The sequence below is a fragment of the Gadus morhua genome, chromosome 5, assembly GCF_902167405.1.
Source record: "Gadus morhua chromosome 5, gadMor3.0, whole genome shotgun sequence".
In the NCBI taxonomy this organism is placed as follows: Eukaryota; Metazoa; Chordata; class Actinopteri; order Gadiformes; family Gadidae; genus Gadus; species Gadus morhua.
This window is the reverse complement of record NC_044052.1, coordinates 17580641-17601599: the sequence shown is the minus strand read 5'-3', so window position 1 is coordinate 17601599 and position 20959 is coordinate 17580641. Positions and strand designations below refer to the sequence as shown.

Below are 20959 nucleotides of genomic sequence, written 5' to 3'. Positions count from 1 at the left end.
GCCACGGGGGGGGGGCCCCCTAGAGCCAAAAAAATAAAAAATCGCTCCAGATGTTAATTGAACTTTGGATGTTATGGGATAAGCAGCACAGCAGTCAGGGAGCTACTTAAAGCTATAATAAACTGTGCATTTTGTTTATTTAGGTAAAGAATTATGATAAAATGTACATGCACAAAAAAGCATAAAAAAATAAATGCTGCGCGCTACTCGTGCATTTTCTTTTCGCTCTATAGGCTGAACCCCTGATGTTTCAGAAACCTAGAAACGCCGCTGCCAGAAATTAACAAAAAGCGTATCAAAATCCCAAAGTGATAGGCCGACTAGGCTACACATTAGAAGGCATGGTCCAATGCTGCAGGGGTTGACCTCAGATTAACTGAGCTCCCCAACCTCATCAATCCAAAAAACACACCGGGAGAGGCCAGAGGCGGTCAGAGAGACGACCACAGCCTAAGAAATGTTATAGGCGTGGCTGCTTTTAAACGATACCCAATATTTGCCTACGAGTATCAAAGAGCTTTGCCATTACGACCTCATGCATGGGTGGAGCTTGATTTCAGAAACACACGCACGCGAGCGCACACGCGCGCGCGCGCGTGCCCATGTACACGCTCATGCACACGCATGATAATAATCGCGCACGTAGGCTATGTTTGCCATCTCAAGCAAGAGTCAACTAACCAATCAATAGACCTCAAGATCAAGTCGCGGATGCTTCGTCTCGGTGAACTCCAGGGAGGACATTTACAAAGACACCTGGTCTGCACCGCTTTTATTTGGGATATGTTATAGCGGTAAGTAGGCTCACTAACTGCATTTGGGTAATACGTGTCCCAATTACTGAACACAGAAGAAACGATACACAGGCTAAAATCCTGAAACCTTAATGTGCTGAGACAGGGTCTAGTATAAAGTAAGCATATGTCTGAGGACAGCCGGATTCTTCTCGCTCTGTCATCATATCCGTTAGGCTACTAGTTTATACAGTTTTATAAATGCTAAAGCACACTTTTAAATGTGTCCCGTTAAAAACCTGAGCTGTTTCAAATGTCTAGCACAACAACGAAAGTATCTTTAGTCTTGAAAGACCATGAGATCAATTATTGAACTGGCATTAAATGCTTGAACTTATGAATGTGTATATGGCTACTCGTATAAGTAGGTAATAATCAAATCACCATTCCATATTTGCGCTTTCTTCCATATTTGCGCCTAGCGCCCTCTACCAATCCACCTTCCCGTTTTTTAAATACATTCCTATAGTTCTTTAATTTCGCAGGACTGTGACACATTTGAATTCGAGGGGGGTAGGGGACATGTCCTACATGTCTCCACGCAAACCGAGGGGGAGCAGCAGCAGCCCTCGAGGACAGCTTCTCTGTCAGCGGACCTGAAGGCGCTCACTGTGCGCCACAGGAGCGCACGCACCAAAACGGTTCAGACACAACCACCACAGCCCTGATAGAATGCTGAAGAATAGTCCAAGCTGTCGCAGGAACTCTTGTCTCCTAGGCCGGACTCGATGTCATAACGGGCCAATGTGGCCAAGGCGCAGCTCACATGGAAACTGGAATAGTTGAAATGTGAATTGTGTTGAATGCTGATAAAAATCCATGAACGAATGCGGAAGGTTGGCCACAAATAGCAACCTCATACAGGGTGTTTTTTTTTAGCCCTAACCCTTAACCAAAATTCAAAGGGCCCTGAAAATGTCCTCCACAAGGCATACTAAAACATTGTAAGAGGAAATACAATGTGTACTTTGAGAGACTCACGTGATATCACAGCAGCTTATGGAATGTTTAATTATATTTCCAACGCTGGAAAACTGTTTGGAAGAATTGTTAATATTGCATAAATATACATCATATAAAAATGTTATGGGTAAACGTTCAGAATGAACGTGTCATACACATTTGTATATGTATTTATATAAAAAATTAAATATATATATATATATATAGGCTAATGTAGTGGGCCAGTGGGTGTGGGGTTTCCACGCTACCAATTTGAATAGACAAAACGACCCAACACACAGAGAGCAGTTCAAAGGGAGGGTTTATTTACAGGGAAACTAATTATCACCAGAGTGAAACAAAGGGTAATCCAAAGTACGTGTTCAGGAGTCGTCGCCGGGAGGGTCCTCAAACAGGAAATGGTCGGTACACAGGTTGTCGAGCAAAGTTCCAGGTTCCTTACCCTCTTGGCCAGGAAGTCAGACCTAGCACTCCCCTCACTGCTCCCCTCATTAATGCCATAGTTAACTCACGATTAATCATGAATAATCGCGATTAATCGCAAATCATTTTTCTATGCTAAATATCCCTTGATTTTTTTGTCCCATAATTCTTCTCATTTTAATTCTCTTATCAACATGGTGAAGTGCATCGGCTTGCCTTGTGCAAATGATTTTTTATTGATAACAACATTGGCATATACACTGAGCAAAACAGGACGATACAAAAAAGGGGCCTATAGTGCAATTAAACGACTGCTTTGAACAAATTCAAAGTCATTTGAACATAGCAGTCAGGCTACTGCTTCTTTGTTTTGAGCCAAATATATATATATATATATATATATATATATATATATATATTTTTTTAATAAAATAATTGCGTTAATCGCGCGATAAAATTTTTAACGCCGTTAAATTTGGTTTGCGTTAACGCCGTTAATAACGCGTTTAACTGACAGCTCTAATATATATATATATATATAAATAAATAAAAACATATACATTGTGGCAGAAGAAGTGCATGGTTGGTTAACCGGTTATCTTTGGCATTCAGTTCAATTCCACGCATGATAAGATGCATTTTAACTCTGTAGGTAGCAGAGGTTATGTCTGTGTGTGTCTGTGTCTGTGTGTGTGTGTGTGTGTGTGTGTGTGTGTGTGTGTGTGTGTGTGTGTGTGTGTGTGTGTGTGTGTGTGGTGTGCATCTGAGAGGGAATTTGTCACTTTGTAATAACCAGATAATATAATGAGATCAACGTGACGATGTTGTGTTATGTGTGCTCTGCTTACTGAATTACTTTTGTGTTTGTGTTTGATGTGTTGAAGTTAACTCAATTAAAGACTGAAAGGGTGCTGGCCCATCATGAGTCACATGCATTTACATACATTTGTGCCACTCATCAAGGGCAAAGAAAGGTTTCATTGTTGACATAAAGCACAATCCTGGCCTTTGAGTGGTGACCGTGTTGCTGAATGCTAAAACTATCACTTCTCCCCTTAGACTGCGAGCTCCCTCGGGCCTGTCCACTCCTCGTCCTGACTCCTCCTCCCGACTCCGTTCCCATGGCGATGGGGATGGAGAACTGGACGGTTAGGAGGGGTAAGTTTGCCCTGCTCCTCGCCCTGTGTTCTGTCTTCATGCTCCTGATCCTGAGCTTCCCGGACATTCGTCTGCTTGTTCCAAGACTGTTCCGACCATTACCGCCATCCGCTGACCCTGCCCCCAACCTCGCCTGTGGCGCCGTGGCCGACCAGACCATCACGCCGCTGGCCCACACCAAACACCTGCTGGTGTCTGCATTCGCCGACCGGCGGGAGGGGAAGTTCGACGTGCGCATCATCGGCATGTTCCGGCGGGACTCAGTGCAGCCACTCCGCTGTGTCTTCTGCTGCTCCAACCGGACTCTGGCCGCGGGCCAGTCGGCCAGCAAGACCCCCGCCAGGGTCCTGACGCACTCGGACCACTTCGGCTTCCCCTACGGAGCGACGGACGTCCTGTGCCGGATCCCCGGCGGCTGCCTGGCCACCCACGTCACCCTGGTGCCGGAGGGCCATGGCCCGGACGCCACCGCCCTCAATCGCACCTTCCTGCCCATCAGGAACCAGGGGGGCGGGGGGGCAGCCTCCCTGCCCCAGCTCAACCTCACCGTCTGCATCTCCAACCTCTTCGGAGACTACAACAACGTCCTGCAGTTCACGCAGACTCTGGAGATGTACAGGTGAGCGCCCTGCTCCTATATCTCTATATTGATATATATCTATGTGTATCATCTATGTATTATATGGATTGCCTCACCATGCAAAGAGCGGACCGGATTCCTGTCAAAGCCGTGAGCAGCTCTCTGGTGCTGGCAGAGGGTAGAATCGATTAAATGAAAGAGGACTTTGCGCCTTTACCACGCAGTGACCTCTGTTCCAGAGCACGGCAGGGTTGGGCTGTTTGTTATGTAGGTTTTTTTTTTTTGGTTATTGTTAAGTGTCGAATGGGGATGTTATTGGTCGTTATTGTAAGACAGTGTTGTTTCAAACTGCCACAGAGTTTGTCATGCGAGAGTTTGTCATGCGAAACCAAATTCCTTCGCCCAGGTGACATATTTTATATTATAATAGGGTATATTATATTCATGTTTATTCAGGATCTTCACAGTTCTGCCACAGTTCTGGGCTGCGCATGCTGCCACACCCTCTGATTGTGCGTGTGTGTGTGTGTTTATGTGTGATAAGCTGGCTGATTGCAAAAACACAACAGTATCATACGACAAAACCAGCGGGCCTTGGGACCCGAGTGTTGCCAAAGAAAAGAACCCAACAAAACAAGCTAAGCTAACAGCCAATACAGCGGACCACACGTCTGCTAACCTAACTAAACTAAGCGGGTAGCAACACTCCTAGCCTAGTGTTACTAACAAAGGAGAGCACTAGGTGTAAATGTATAGAGGCCGCTGTCTTACCTGTCCCAAGGCCGCAAGGTAACCAGAAAGACAAAAAAACATGGGGGAACTAACAAAGGGGGTCACAATTGGTGCAAGCAGGGGGAGAAAGGAAAACTAGGGGAGATGCTGACAAGATGACAATATATGTATATCTCTTTGAAATGTATATAATCAAATTTGATCAAAAAATAATCAACCAAGCCACAGCAAAACCAGTCCACAAACCACAAACGGGACAAAAAGGAGAGAGGGTAAGTTAAACTGGCTTTTATGTGTGTGGCAGGCCTCCCCTGGCTGGAAACTGATTAGGTGATTGGTGGAAGCTGGTTGGTAGAGGCGAGATGATGATGAGTTGTTAATGACTCGCACCTGCACATAACAGAGGGGAAACAAGAAGGCAGCAACAAACAAACAGTGGCCGTAACACTGTGGGGTGTTCGACGAACGGAGGTGTAAAAAACACTGAGTTAAAGCTGAACTCTGGGTTGATTGACCCTGTGCCGACCAACCCAGAGTTTTCGTTTCCACAGCAGTGGTTATGCATTAGTTCAATCAACTCGGGGGTTGGTTAACACAGGGTTTTCGCTTCCACGCCAAACCTAAAAAGACATGATGTATGGATCATGGAAACCCTGACCAAAATGGCGAAACGGGCCGCTTATTTCAATGAAATGGAACTCCAGGTTCTCCTGGAGAGCTATGACGAGGAGAAGGACATTATCACAAGAAAAGGGAACGCTAAAGCCTCTGCAACCCGGAGAACCAAAGCCTGGCAGCGGATCGCTGACCACGTAAATGCGTTAGTTACACGTCTAAAGCAGGATCCTTAATTTTTGAGCCATGAATCTATAAATATCCCAGTTAAGCACTACCACATAACCCTTTTCTTCTAAAAAATATGTACTCCGATGGCTCCCAAGCGCTCAGCGGATCTAGTAAAAATGAAGTATAAAAACATACAAACTGGTAAGCTTTTCCCACCATCGTATTGGTCTAAATTTAAATAAGCCATTTTTTTTAAGCCAATCGTGAAAAGGCCGACAGTTGGCACTCGGCAGACTGGATCTGGCCCTCAAATTGTCTTGACCCCGGTGGAGGAGCTGTTAATAAACATAAATTCAGGGCGCCCTGGCATGGAGGGGGTACCTAGAGGTACCTCCTTGGGGAGTCAGGGGCAATGTGAGGGTACCCAACTGGTTGAATGTAGGTTTTTGTGTTTTCTTGTATTTTAGATTTTGTTTGCCTTCGAAGTAACGCATGCAAACCGTGTGCGTGCCACAGCGCATATGTTCCAAATGTTTCTTTTTTTGGTAACTGGATAGAAAACCTAAAAGTTAAACTTCTCAAATCAAGATGGATTAGTGCTTGTAATGAAGCCGCCGGCTACGATCGAACATTCTCCAGTGGACTATTTTATACTTGATGTTGTAAGTGCCTCTCGGCATAGTACTCAGACAATATTGCTCTTTGTATGATAGGAGGCCGATAAAAATCTTGGATGGGTCATCTGAAAGGACTGAGATGTGCTCAACATCTCCAACATTATAGATAAAACTACCATTTGCAAAAAACGGAGGGCTACGCAAATAGTCTGGAGTGAACTGAGGCCAGGTCCTCGATTGGTAGTTTTGGCTATGTAGTCTGGAGAAGGATATTTAAATATATTAAAGATTTGCGCGAGAATCTATATCTCTCCAGCAAAAAGTCATCCGATATGCCAAGATTTCGAGCCGTAGTCTTATTAATCGCTCCCGGTGGATTGCACGTATAATTTGCGCTCCGATATCAGCAGGCCTCTCATCAAAAGGGCATGCGATTGTGAACACATGAAATCTGCGGTGAACGCGGGTTTAAATACCTAAAACCGGGTTATGTTTCAAACTTAACCTGCGCAAAACCTGCTCCGACCAGGTTTGATTCAGAGCATATGTTTCTATAGTAACTAACATAACGTGTTCATTTTGGAACGGAAAACCTAGGGTTACCGCAAACTTATCCGGTTATGTGATAAAACCGGCTTTGTGGAATAGCCCACTCTGCGATATATTCCTGTATGTTACATGTCCGTACTTGAGTGATGTTTGATGTTTTTATCTGTGCTGTATTTATTTGTACCTAGGGGCTGCAAATGCATAGGCCTAAGGCTAACTCTGGTGCAATGCATTAAATGGTTACATTTATGTTTTTAATTGCACATTATCCCTTTCAAATCAAATCAAATCAAATCAAAAATCAAACTCTATGAATACGTTGGAATGTTCCCATCAAGAAGTCCCATGATGCACTCTGACGTACAGCCCTGTTCCCTCCTGTACCCTCCTGCCCCCCCCCCCCCCCCCCAGGCTGCTGGGAGTCAACCGGGTGGTAATCTACAACACCAGCTCGGGGCCGGACCTCAGCCGCCTGCTGCACAGCTACAGCCAGGAGGGCTTTGTGGAGGTGGTGCCCTGGCCCATCGGCCGCCACCTCACCCCGTCCAGGGGCTGGCAGCCAACCCTATTCCCCGGGGACATCCACTACTACGGCCAGCTCACCACGCTCAACGAGTGCTCCTACCGCTACATGGAGCGCTCCCGCTACGTCCTGCTCAACGACATCGACGAGATCATCACGCCCTACCGGCACGGTGACCTGGTGGCCGCCCTGACCAGCCTGCAGCAGCAGCACCCCAAGGTGGGAACTAGGGGGGCAGGGTGGTAGGCATGACGACCTCCTCGGGGTCGGGGCTTTGGGTGACTGGGTGATCGTCGTTTCGTACTGTGGAGTAGGGCTGCTCGATTATGGGCAAAAAAATCATAATCTCGATTATTTTGGTCAATATTGAAATCACGATTATTCAAATGATTATTTTTGAGTTTGAAAACATGGCGTATTTATTTAGCATGTCTGTTCTCAGTTACAAAAAACACTTTGTGACTGAGAACTTTGAAATTTCGCCTTAAAAAATACACAAAAAGGTCGAAAGCAAAAGTCCAAATCTAAAATAATGTACAGATATGTATCCAGCTGTTCTTCTGCACTTTCTAGAAAACATTTTAACAAAATAAATGTAAAAGAAAATCGTTTGACGCTAAAATAGAAATCGAGATCGAAATTCGATTAATCGCCCAGCCCTACTGTGATGACAAAGACTCTAAACATGAGTCGTGTTGATTAGTACTTACATTGAGGGCATTTAGCAGACGCTTTTATCCAGAGGGTAAAAGCGACGCTACTTATAATACGTGCATTTGTCTGAAGAAATACAACAATATATCGCTGTTGGTACAGTGAGGATGTTCAAAAGCACTAACGATCGCTAGGTAAACCCCTTCCCCGTATAATTCAATTCAATTCAATTCAATTTTATTTATATAGCCCTTAATCACCATTACAGTCTCAAAGGGCTTTAACAGGCCAAATATTTGTGACACCCCCCTTTACCCATGCCCCCACACGGGCAAGAAAAAAACTCCCTTGAATCAGCAAGGAAGAAATCTTGAGAAGAAACGCAGTGTAGGGGATCCCTTCTTCCAGGGATGGTCAGGAGTGCAATGGGTGCCACAATTGGCATACAGGTAAATACATGTACATCATATTAAAATGGTGATGGGGTTCTGGCCGGTTATCCATAAGGAGAGTCCAGGCATCCAGTCCAGCACCCGCAGCACGCTACAACTGACAGAAAAGTGAATTAGAACGGGAAAGTACATAGTGGGAATGTATAATGTAATAAGAAAAGCACAAGCAGACAGAGTAGTCTTCACTACGCATCTGTTGTTTTCACACTCCAAATGCAAGATTGTAGAGGTGCGTTTTGAGCTTCCCTTTGAATAGCTCCACAGAGTCAGCTTCCCTGATCGCTGATGGCAGCCTATTCCATAGAAAGGGGGCTCGATAGGCAAACGCTCTCTGTCCAGCCGATTTCTTTTTAACCTTCGGCAATGAAAGAAGGCCGGCTCCCGAAGACCGGAGAGACCGAGAAGGACTATAAGGAACGATCAGGTCCTTCAGGTACAATGGAGATAGTCCATGCAAGGCTTTATAGGTCAGCAATAGCACCTTAAAGTCTGATCTGAAAGTTATTGGTAGCCAATGTAAAGAGGCGAGAATAGGTGTAATATGATCAAACTTTCTCGTTCTGGTCAGCAATCTAGCTGCCGCATTGTGTACCAGCTGTAGACTCTTTATAGTAGAGTTCGGTAATCCCGAGAACAATGCATTGCAATAGTCCAGTCTTGACGAGACAAACGCATGAATCAGTGTCTCTGCATCCACTTCAGATAACATTGATCTGATTCTTGCAATGTTTCTCAAATGGAAAAAGGCAATTCTAGTTATACTTCTTATATGCTGATCAAAGCATAGTTGAGGGTCAAACAAGACACCAAGATTTCTGACGGATGCACTCTGTGGGATGGCGAAGCCATCCAACCACAGAGAGACATCCTCAAACTTTTCCCGGTCCCGCTTCGAGCCGATAATCATCAGCTCCGTCTTCCCAGAATTAAGCTGTAGGAAGTTTTGTGACATCCAGCCCTTCACAGCAGCCAAACAAGACTCAACCTTTTGAATCTGGGCAGAATCCCCGGAATCTACAGGAATGTAGAGCTGGGTGTCATCCGCATAGCAATGGAAACTAATTCCGAAGCCGCGGATAACGTCACCGAGGGGAAGCATATAAATTGCAAAAAGCAATGGACCAAGAACCGACCCTTGTGGTACGCCAAAGCGCAACTTACAATGCTTCGATTCTGCACCCTCATGAAGCACAAATTGGGTTCTATCTGTGAGGTACGATTCAAGCCAACCAAGAGCCGTACCCCCGAAACCAACATAGTGTTCAAGACGGTGGAGAAGAGTGCTATGGTCAATCGTATCAAACGCAGCGCTCAGATCCAACATCACAAGCATTGTGCTTGTATTTTTATCCAAAGCAAGAAGGATGTCATTTACAACTCTTGTAATAGCAGTTTCAGTTGAGTGGAAATTCCTGAACCCCGACTGGAAAGGTTCGAAGAGATTATTCCTCGCCAAATAGTCAACAATTTGCTTTGCTACAATCCTTTCCAGTACCTTAGACAAGAAGGGCAGATTCGATATAGGCCGATAGTTCCTGACTAATTCAGGATCTAGGCCAGGCTTTTTAAGTAGCGGTTTTAACACCGCAGCCTTGAAATTGGAAGGAACAATTCCTGTTGAAAACGAAAGATTCATAAGCAAGAGGATAACAGGCCCCACCGTTGGAAAAAGATCCTTAAGAACCCTAGAAGGGAGCGGATCCAACACACAAGTTGTTGGCTTTGAGGCCTTTATCACCCTTTCAAGTTCCACCAAGGAAATCGCCTTAAACTCCAAAAGAGTTGCGTCGGAATTCACCATCCTATTTGGCAGAACCCCATCCTGCCCCACAGGATGTGTAGGATTAGCCGCCCGGTAAGCATCAATTTCCTCTCTAATTGATTGAATCTTATTCTCAAAGAAATCCATAAATTCACCTGCCGAAATCGAGGAGCCTACGGTCTGATTCTGTTTCTGAGTGAGACTCCTCACCGTGTCAAAAAGAAATTTAGGATTATTTCTATTCAAATTAATGATACTAGAAAAGTAGGCGTTCCTGGCGATAGTCAGCGCGCCCTTATAGGTGATCAGACTATTATGCCATGCAAGATGAAAGACCTCAAGTTTAGTCGAGCGCCATTTGCGTTCAAGGATCCTGCAATTTCGCTTCAAAATGCGAGTTTCTGCATCAAACCAAGGAGCTGGTTTTTTCAATGTTCGTTTTTTAGTTACGTACGGAGCAACTGAATCAATGGCAACAGACAAGGCAATGTTGAGGTCATCAGTAAGGCACTCCACAGAACCACTATAGTTACAGAGAGGTGCAAGTGAACCAGATAACTTATCTTCCATAGCTGTAATGGTTGCAGGTGTGATGCGGCGACAGCTGAAAGTAGCTTGCTGATCGTCGCAGGGGCAGGATACCACCACCTGGAAGGTGAGCAAAAAGTGGTCTGATAAAGCTGAGGTGTAGGAAGAGACCACTAGCTGCGAAATGTCAACACCGCGGGTCAGAACGAGATCCAACGTGTTTCCACCGATGTGGGTTGGTTGCTGGACGAGCTGTTTGAAGCCAAGCGTATCTGTAATGGACAGAAAAGCCCTTGTGAGGGCATCAGACGGGTTATTCACGTGAATGTTAAAATCCCCAATAAGCAAAATATTGTCTGAATATGTGGCCAAATCAGCTGCAAAGTCAGAAAACTCATCCAGAAAGACTGAATAAGGTCCCGGAGGACGGTATACTACAGCTAAAACAAAAGAGTCTGGAACTCGTTTTGCTTCTCGAGGAGCTGAGGTGCAGAGCGCTAGCACCTCAAAGGATCTGAAAATATATCTATTCTTCGGCTTTAAATTAAGCTTAGAATTAGATATCAGGGCTACTCCACCACCTTTCTTAACTTCTCTAGATACTTGGGTGCTGACGTAATGGGGTGGAGTAGCTTCGTTTAGGGCTAGAAACTCATCTGGTTTTAACCAGGTTTCAGAAAGCCCCAGTATGTCGATCTTTTTATCAATAATTAAATCATGGACCAAGAGCGCCTTCGATGAAAGCGACCTTATGTTCATGAACCCTATTCTGAGTACTTCCCTTTTATTATTTTCAGAGGGAGTCTGGTTAACACTCAGCTCTGAAGCGGTCAAGGGGATACCGCGGTTTCGACATACTGGTTGCGGCCCTCGTCTGCGGGTTTTACACCTCAAGACAGCGCGAGGCCGCACCACCGTACATATAGGTACAGGGTTATTTTCAGAGGGAGTCTGGTTAACACTCAGCTCTGAGGCGATCAGTGGGATCGCCAGAGTTGGACATACTGGTCGCGGCCCTCGCCTGCGGGTTTTACACCTCGAGACAGAGCGGGGCCGCACCACCGTACATATAGGTACAGTGTTAATTTCAGGGGGAGGCCGGTTAGTTGTTAGTATTTGATTTGACGTGCGGTTTATCATGCGATTTGCCATGCGATTTTGCACGCCTGTACTAGGTACAGCGTTAATTTCAGAGGGAGTGTGGTTAACACTCAGCTCTGTCATGCAATTTAACATGCGATTATGCACGACTGTACACATAGGTACAGCGTTAATTTCATGCGTTGCGTCATGCATCATGCAATTTACCATGCGATTTGACATGCGATTTAACATGCCGTTTGACATGCCGTTTGACATGCAGTTTTGCACCACCGTACATATAGGTACAGCGTTTGTTACAGAGGGAGTCTGGTTAACACTCAGCTCTGAAACAATTGGTGCAATAGATCCTGGTTCAGCTAACCCATCTGCTGTGCTAGACTCTGTTCTAGACTCTGCAACGTAGACTATCATGTTGCTAGCAGGTTTACTAAACTCCTGCAGCCCAGCGTGCTGTGAGTGGATGAGTCACGCCTGACTAAGACATCTGTCTATGTTTTTTGACATAATTGAGGCGCCTAACCCAGTAGGGTGTAGGCCGTCTCTCATGAGCACACCAGGGCGACCCCACAGGGAGGGCCAGTTATCTATGAAACCAAAGCCCTGCTCTGAGCTATATAGGGCCAGCCAGCGATTTAGAGACAATAATCTACTATAACGCTCATCATTACCCTTATCGGGTAGAGGGCCAGAGAGAATTAATCGATGCCGACACATCTTTCTGGCGAAGTCACAAAGCCTAGCTATGTTGCTTTTTGTGACCTCAGTTTGTCTTGCCCTAGCATCGTTGGTGCCGACATGAACTACAATGTTGTCGAAGCTAATGTCGGTGTTTGGTGCATCTAATCTAACTCCGTATGAGGTCTCACCGCATGTTAGCACCCTAAGTTTAGCTTCAATGTCGGGAGCCCTGGCCCCGGGTAGGCAAATAACTGTCGCTGGCGAGTGTAGCCTAACTTTACGTGTAACAGAGTCACCTATGACTAGCGTTTCTACCCCCGAAAAAGACTTGCGAGGCAGGGTACTGACCGCAACCTGCCTCGCAAGTGGTGCTGCCGACAGGATTGCCTTGACGGAGTCACTGCTAACGATAGCGTTAGCTCCACGAGTCCGCCTGGCGGGTCTCTTCTCTATACTTTCTGGAATATCTGTTTTCTCAACGCTCGCTACCCTTTTATCCTCTAACTGAGAGATACGTCTCTCTAACAGAGCTATCTTATCAATGAGAAAGGCAGAGCAAGGACAGTCCCAATCCATGCTTACCGTGGTTGATGCAGACGGAGCTCCAGCGAAGAAGCAGCGAATACAATACAGAGTATGCAGAACAGGTCACAGATATAAATACCGAAAAGTAGATACAAACCGAGATAGCAGGTCGACGCTAAGCGTCCTGCTAACCAAACCAAACAAACCAAACCAAGCCGGCTACCCGGAAGTTGCGTCTGCGGCGTCACACGGCAGCCTCGGGTCAGCCTGTGGAGAGAGAGCACAGGTTACACAGGTTACACAATGCTCGATGTCTGCTGTCTTCGTATACAACGAAGACAGCTAGGATAAGATGCTCCACAATTTAGTATTCTTTTTCAGTGCAAGGACGTACAACAAGTGTGTAAGGGGGGTGGGGCGATACAGAGTCTAGGGTGAACTCTAGGCTCTTCATGTGTTTGTGCTCATCTCCCCTCTGCTTCGTCCTCTCCTTTGTAGGCGGGGGTCTTCCTCATTGAGAACCACATATTTCCCAAAATCCACTTTGAGCCCAGTGGACGGTTCCACCGGCGTCAGTGGGAAGGGGTGCCCGGGGTGAACATCCTGGAGCACATCTACAGAGAGGAGCCCAACAGGGCGGTCCACCACCCCTACAAGATAATAGTCCAGCCCAGGTACCATCAACTCAATGCTTGCCTTACAAGTCCTGTTTTCCTTACATCCATTCTTAAATAAAATACTTTCTTGAGTTGTGTACCAACATTGTTAAAAATGCCATTGGGACTCATCACATGTGAGGACAGCGCCCTGACCTCAAGTTTGGTCTCTAGTCGCTGTCAGCAATCATCGCCAATGGAAAATGTGCTCTAACCACTGGGGGTCACGGGCGTGGCCTTCTTAACAGCCACATCCCCTTCAGACACATCCTGTTCATACACATAGATGCTTTTTTTCAATGATTAGTCATCTGGGCATCCTGCTCTTGTGGTCTGTCTGTGTGTTTGTGTGATTGTGTGTGTGTGTGTGTGTGTGTGTGTGGGGGGGGGGGGGGGTCTGAGGTGCTCTGAGGTCAACAGCACTCAGTTGGTCATTTCCGTTCTGCTTTTACATTGATATGTTTAAAAGCGTCTCTCTAAACACAGAATAGCTAGGCTCCCACCAACTAGGTAGAGTCGGCCTACAAGCTCTAAGGCTCCTACCAACTAGGTAGAGTTGACCTACCAGCTCTTACTGTACGTTCACACCAAAAGCTGTAAAACATGCAAATTAGCCTAATAGCTCAAAACACTGTCAAAAATATCTACAGCTCATATCACTCTTGCGCATCTGTTTACTAGGACCCACGCCGGCGAGAGACATCTACATTCCGATTGGCTGGCGGTCATTTACTTCGACGCCAGCGGTCACTTGCATAGACGCCAGAATACCACATACGTACTGAAGTTCAGTGCAACCAAATTATTTTCTAGATACCAGCATGTTGGTAGATAACCCTTATCGAATAAGGAAACTGTAGTTAAATGTCCTGTGACGCAGACAAGTTAACCGGTTCTGTGCATGTGTGTTTGTGTGTTCATGTGTGTGTGTGTGCGCATGTGTGTGCATGCATGCGTGCTTGCGTGTGTGCATGCTTTCATGTATGTTCGTGTGTGTGTGTGTGTGCATGCTTGCGTGGGTATGCATGTGTCCGTGCGTGCATTCATGTGCGTGTGTGAGCGTCAGGGATGGAAAATAACTTTTTTGCCTACCAGCCACTCATCTTTTTTACCAGCCACATCTTATACGCCATATATTTTTTTAATTAACGCGTACATTTTGAACAATATAATAGTAATAGATAAGAAAAGTGTTTTTCATACACATCTTTTTTTCAATCAGAAGTGATTTTTACTGTAAGTAGGTTCTACCAAGGAGCTGAGTTGAAAACGTTACACTCTTACCGATAAACAATACACAGGTATCTGCCATGTTAAGTCATGTTTATATCAAAGGTGTTACGAAGTTTGGGGATAATTCATCTATACAAAGTATTTACAATAAAAAACAAATTGACATATTAACAATAAAACAACATGCATGGCTACACCATCATAAGTCAATTTGTTTTTTTATATTTACATGTGACTAAATACAATTTTGTCCACAGACATGGTAACTAACGTATGATAGTAAGCATTATTGGCCCTTAACACTAATATTCAGAAAAAACACTTTCTTTCTGTTCAATAGTCTAGATAGAACTTTATCAATCACCTGTAGGAGAAATTTGTTAGTGTTTGTCCCTATAAAAAAATAATGGTAAAAAAAGAAGTACAAAGCACGACGGTAACTGAGTAGGTCAAACCGTCCAATCTGAAGGCTCTACTTAACCACTCCCCCTACTCACTTCCACCAATGCAAAGCGAACAGAACTGAGTAGGGGAGGGCGTAGCCTAACTAGTATGTGAACGACCCAGAGAAACGCAACGCAACGCAAATTCAATGTGAACATGTATGAGGCTTTTATAAAATCCCGGACGATTTTGAAATTCCGCAAAACATTGTCTCAAAAAGAGGGCATGTCCGGGCCAAAGAGGACGTATGGTTAGGCCTACCCTACGTACGGGAAACACATTTGATTCCTACCTGTAGCGGCCCAAATTGGTTGGCGCTATCCTGGTAATTTCTCTGCGTGAGAAATACGAAGTGTGGCGTGTGGCGTGTGCATGGGTTGAATTCCTGGGGCAAGCCCCAGGAATCTCCCACTTCCGGCTTCCATGAAAGAGAACCAAACTAATTCACACAATAGCGTTCATGCAAATCTAGCATTAAAGGTTAATTTAAGGAAGTTCTCTCCAGTCACGCCGGAAGTAGTTCGCTAGTAGTAGCTCTTTAATTTGCAGTGTCAAGAGAATTCTGAGAAATCTGAAATGCTGACTAAATTCTCCGATTTCTGGAACTGCAAATTATTGCACGCTTCCATACCGCTCTAGATTCCCCCACGCCCACACCGATTTTTTCCTGTAGAAACCTATGAAGGAAACCGATACGCCCTCTTAACCACAAAATGTCTGAGTCACTTCTATGGAAGTAAATCTGTGCCATCGGATTTTGAAAATAAAAAGCCATTGAACTCTTAAGCACTGAATATTTATGCATTGAAATAACGTATTTGGATTTGAATTGAACTCCTATTCAGCTTTATTTTTCAATGTTAAAAATTCAAAATCAAAGATTCAACGTCAAAAACTTCAAGTGGGGACGTTGATTACGTCGAAATTCAAATCCAGATACGTTATTTCAATGCAAAAATATTCAGTGCTTAGAATTCAATGTTTTTTTATTTTCAAAAATCCGATGGCACAGATTAACACTTCTCCTTCATCATGCTTAACTGATCATACCTCTCTCTCTCGTTGGTTACACAAATCTTACCAGGGACACTTCCCGAACCCCTCTTAAATTTCCGCCAGCCAGACAATTCACGTCACAGTCACGTCTGTTCATTTATGAATGGAATTCTGAACGTGTCCCGCCTCCGAAATAGCCTGGCTATAGCCATGCTGCCTTGCGCGCGATTTCATTTCGCGCTGCGAGGCAGCCTGGATTCCATGGATCCGATTTTCGCAGATCAGCAAGAGAGGCGTAGAAGAAGAAGGGGGCCGGATGTTGACAGTAATGGTTGTGGAACTGTGCAGCGCCGTATGACGAATGTATTGAATCTGCAAATTTGTTCAGACCTGACTAGAAAGTATTACCCGACACAGTGGCGGGTGAAGTGATGACACACACACACACATGCAAATCCACCCGCAAATGGCGTGTGGCGGGTGTTAATTTCCAACCCTGGTGAGCGTGGGTGTGTGCATTCATGTGTGTGTGTGCGTGCGTGCATTCATGTGTGTGTGCATGTGTGTGCCACAGGTCCCTCCAGCAGACCTCCGTCCACTCCGTGCTCCAGAGCTTTGGGGAAGTGGTCCAAGTCCCGCCGGACGTGTGCCGCATCGTCCACGTGCGCGTCCCCCTGCAGGGTCACCTTACCCTGGACCAGCTCCACGTGGACCAGCGCCTCTGGGACTTCAGCGAGAGGCTGGTCCCCCGGGTGGACTGGGCCCTGAGGAGGGCGGGGCTGCTGAGGTCGGAGGTTACCACGCCCAGCTGATGGAGGGGGGGCGAGCCACTACTTTCTCTCAAACTTTGGGGTCAAACTGCACATGGTGGACGGTGTTAAAATGAGGAATTGATTTCTTCATCAATTCAGAAGAAGTAACAAGGGGAAGTGGTTTGTTTGTAATATGGGTCCCATGGCTATTGTACTCTTTTGTACTCAGTACTGAACTGAACAATAAAAACAAACAATAAGATTGATGGGGACTACAAATATCTTTGAAGGCAGGTGTAAGTACTAAGAGGTTGAATATTACAATAGACCTGCAATGTTTGGCTGTTATCCTCACCTGAGCTTCCTCATTGCACCTCAGAGCCGAAATCTCTTCTTCATAAGGTGGATTAACTCGTTAACCTGATCAGGCACTTGCAACCGAAATCCTCAAGTTATTAAATAAGTGCTAGGAAGTGGGTCCCTTGGACAGAAAGTAGGACCATCAGAGCCGGAAGTGGGACCACCGGGACAGGAAGTAGGACCCTGGGACAGGAGCCAGGGCCCTGGATACTTGCCGAATATGTGGATGGTTTAGCTCATCGCTTGAGTAATGTTTTCCTGTCTAGAGACTCCATTCAAATTTTAAAATATTCAGAATAGCTTTGAATTGTGCACTTCCTTCCAAATTTTTACATATATTTTATACTTTTTAAGATATTCTACTTTCTGTCTGCTGTCAATTGGCCGTCCCCTTGTGTGTGCGGTGCGCTGTGTGTTGTGTGTCGAAGTTAAATAAAGGCAACTCTCGGGAGTCGTGCGGTGTATGGGGCACGAGAGTTGCGTAACCGCTTGACCTGGGCTCCCGTCTCGTCCCTCCCTTGCTGCTCGCTGTAACAGCATCTATGATATACTGTGCAGGTTTAATAGACGGAGACACTCGTGTTGCCGGTGTAGCCTTGGGTACTTTATTACATGCTTGTTTACGTTACAGGTGTTCGCCCCTAAACCTTCCCCAACTTCCTTACAGGTTCCTACGCATATCACTACACTCGCCACATTGGTGTCAGAAGCAGAGCCGGACAGTAACGGAGTACATTTACTTGAGTACAGTACTTAAGTAAAATTTTTAGGGATCTGTACTTTACTCGAGTATCATTTTTTGGGAGTACTCATGACTTTACTCAAGTACATTTGAGAGGCAAATATTGTACTCTTTACTCCGTTACATTTCTATCCATAACCGTGAGTACCCGTTACTCCTTCTGAAAAATAAAAAATAAAAGGAGAAAAGAAAAATCACGGAAACCCTCAATTTGTTGTTTCCCTCTCAAACATGATTCCCTCTCAAACTGATTGGGACAGCCTTCAGCCTATCAGCAATCACCTTCGCTTTTCGCCAACTCCATGGTCAGAATTAGATGAGAGACGATTGTTGATTTGATTGATAAAAAAACGGAGAAACTCACACATACATAGAATTGTTAGCTGAATTTTCTTTTCTGATATTGCATATTTATGTAAGCTGAGCAATTGTTTTTATGTTCTTGAGTATACTGTTATACTGTATACTATTCTGCTATTGCCATGGTAAAAAGATGAAAATTACTTGATTTTACTTTCAATTCCTTTTACATTCTCCAAGGTGTTAACATTTTTCATAACTCCATGTAGGACGTTTCTATACATAAATGTAAGCACTGTGGCAGTAGTAATGCAATATTTAGAAAAAATACTCTTGTACTCTTGATACTCAAGTACTTTTAAAAACAAGTACTTCAGTACTTTTACTTAAGTAGACATCTGACTGTAGTACTTTTACTTGTACTTGAGTAAAATTTAGCAAGGGGTATCTGTACTTTTACTCAAGTAAGGAAGCTGTGTACTCTGTCCGCCTCTGGTCAGAAGTGGGATGTGCCCTGCTCACGCGGAGAGGGACTTGAGCCTCACGGTCGAGCCCATGGAGGCCCCAGCTGACGCCGACGCACCCTGCGCTAGGGGAGCGCAGGACAACGCAGCTGGAGCCGTACCTGGCACAGTTCCGGCTCGCTGAGTGGCAAAACGGCCGGGGTGCCGGGTTGGCGGTCGTCCACCTCGCCCCTAGTGCTGGAGGGAACAGCGGTGCAAGCGCTCCTGGAATTTGCCCCAGCGGACAAACTGGACCTCGGGGCCCTGACCCGGGCCTTGGAGAGGCGTTTCGGGGCAGCGGGGCCGTCGGCAGCCACAGCCGCGAGCTGCTAACCAGACGCCGCCGCCGGGAGGGGGAACGGTTGGCGGACTTGCAGCTGTTATCCAGGCTTCCCTGCTGCGATTAGGGATGAGCTAGCCCTGCATGCCTTCCTTTCAGGGACTGAAATGATTCGGGACAGATTAGTGGTAGGCTTGAGACACAAAGGACCGTCGGAGAAGCTGCAGATGGCTCACCTGCCGACACTGCTCCTCCGTGGCTGGGGCAGCACGTCCGCCTCACCACGCCCCCGACCCTCGATGTGGCTCTCCACGTGGCGGAACAGACGGAGCGGGAGCTTTCCAACCAACCCCGCCTGCAGGAGGACGATTGCCAGGACCAGACCATTGTTGCCCGCGATTGTCGACCGCGCTTGTCTCCCGCCGGAGCCTCGCTGCCAAGGGACCACCGGCGCCTCGGCAGCGGTAAGCTGCGCTCAAGCGGGAGACATTCACGGCGAACAATCCCTTTCTCCTTCATGTCGTGGTTCATGTACTTCAGGGAGTCAAACCCAAAGTTCCTTTCCCCCCAATTCATTCTCAACCATGGCTGAGATAACCCCCACTACGAGTCTCGTTGTGGAAACACCAGAGATGAGAGTCTGACGTGTTACGCGCCATAACACCAACAGCAGAACGGTTATCCAAATAACAAGGAAGTGTACGAAAATTGCGTTACAGTCCTGGAGCTGTATATCTAAATAATATCAAATGATGCATGGATATCTATATCATATAATACATATTATTACGGGCAAAGCTGTGTGCACCTCCAGACGATATTATGAATCACAAACGACTTTGGCGGGTTCTCCGTCGTCTCTGGTTCTTCCACTTCCACAGGAATTTGAAGTAGACTGAACCGCGCGCTGCCTGCTGCCCGCTGCCGGGCGGTGGTGCCTCGCGGCAGCCGGTGGCAGGCAGCATGTCGCAGTTCATGTACTTCAGGGAGCCAAAGCCAAAGTTCCTTATCCCCAATTCTTTCTCAACCATGGCTGAGATAACCCCTACTACAGTCACGTGGAAATACAAGAGACGTCAAAGAACTGACGTGTTATGCGCCATAACAACAGCAATCACTTGCGTTACAGTGTGTGTTATCACACACACACACACACACACACACACACACACACACACACACACACGTGGCGCTCGCATGGTCGTGTCTCATTGGCGGGCCAAATTCTCTGGGCGGGAAAGGCAGAGAAAGGGGAGGGGCTTAGATCCTTTATGACGACATGTGGGACCACATTCCAAATCAGCGCGCTTCAGCCTCCGTTTATTCAAAGGCAAGCAGAACACCTAGTCACGAACGCAAGTTTGAGCCACTGGGGGAGCATAGGCAGGATAGGGGAAGTCATATTTATGTTAAAAAGTGAGATTTTCATGCCATGGGACATGAAAATCAAAATAGTGTGCATGTTTACATTGTTTACTCCATTTAGACTTTTGTTCAAATCCCTTTACTTGATTTAAGCCAATTAACGTTTCTTTATGTCTTAATCTATGTGGCTTTATTCAAAAATATTTTCAAACCCATTTGGAAATGCATTATTAGTTCTAGGTTAATGTTTAAAAGATCCGCAAACACTGTAATTCAACCTTGGATACGGAATGTATTCACGTTTGATAGTGGAGAATCAAGATCTCTATTCTAAGACAAATCTAATCTCGATGACGTCCCAGCCGGGTGGGGGGTGGGGTTTCCCGTTAGGCCCACAATGTAGATCTTTCATAGTCAGCTCACAACAAAGGTTTTACAGGCTAGCGCTTTGTAGGTTCAGCTGTGGTGAGGTTAGTTTTGGTTCAGAGTCTGTTGTTTAA

At 45.8% G+C, this 20959-nt stretch overlaps 1 protein-coding gene and 1 long non-coding RNA gene across 2 annotated transcripts; one reads left to right on the top strand and one right to left on the bottom strand.

The window, feature by feature from the left end:
• Positions 1 to 632: 632 nt before the first annotated feature.
• On the top strand, positions 633 to 17175 carry LOC115544128 (uncharacterized). The gene is made up of 5 exons (XM_030356955.1): positions 633 to 794; positions 3240 to 3957; positions 7014 to 7344; positions 13327 to 13502; positions 16732 to 17175. The coding sequence occupies exons 2-5, from the start codon at positions 3302 to 3304 to the stop codon at positions 16967 to 16969; spliced, it is 1401 nt and encodes a 466-aa protein (XP_030212815.1). The 5' UTR covers positions 633 to 794; positions 3240 to 3301; the 3' UTR covers positions 16970 to 17175.
• Positions 9437 to 13121, bottom strand: LOC115544148 (uncharacterized). The gene is made up of 2 exons (XR_003976809.1): positions 12886 to 13121; positions 9437 to 10793 (listed from the first exon to the last, which is right to left on the bottom strand). It is a non-coding gene; the product is annotated as an uncharacterized LOC115544148 (long non-coding RNA).
• Positions 17176 to 20959: the final 3784 nt, after the last annotated feature.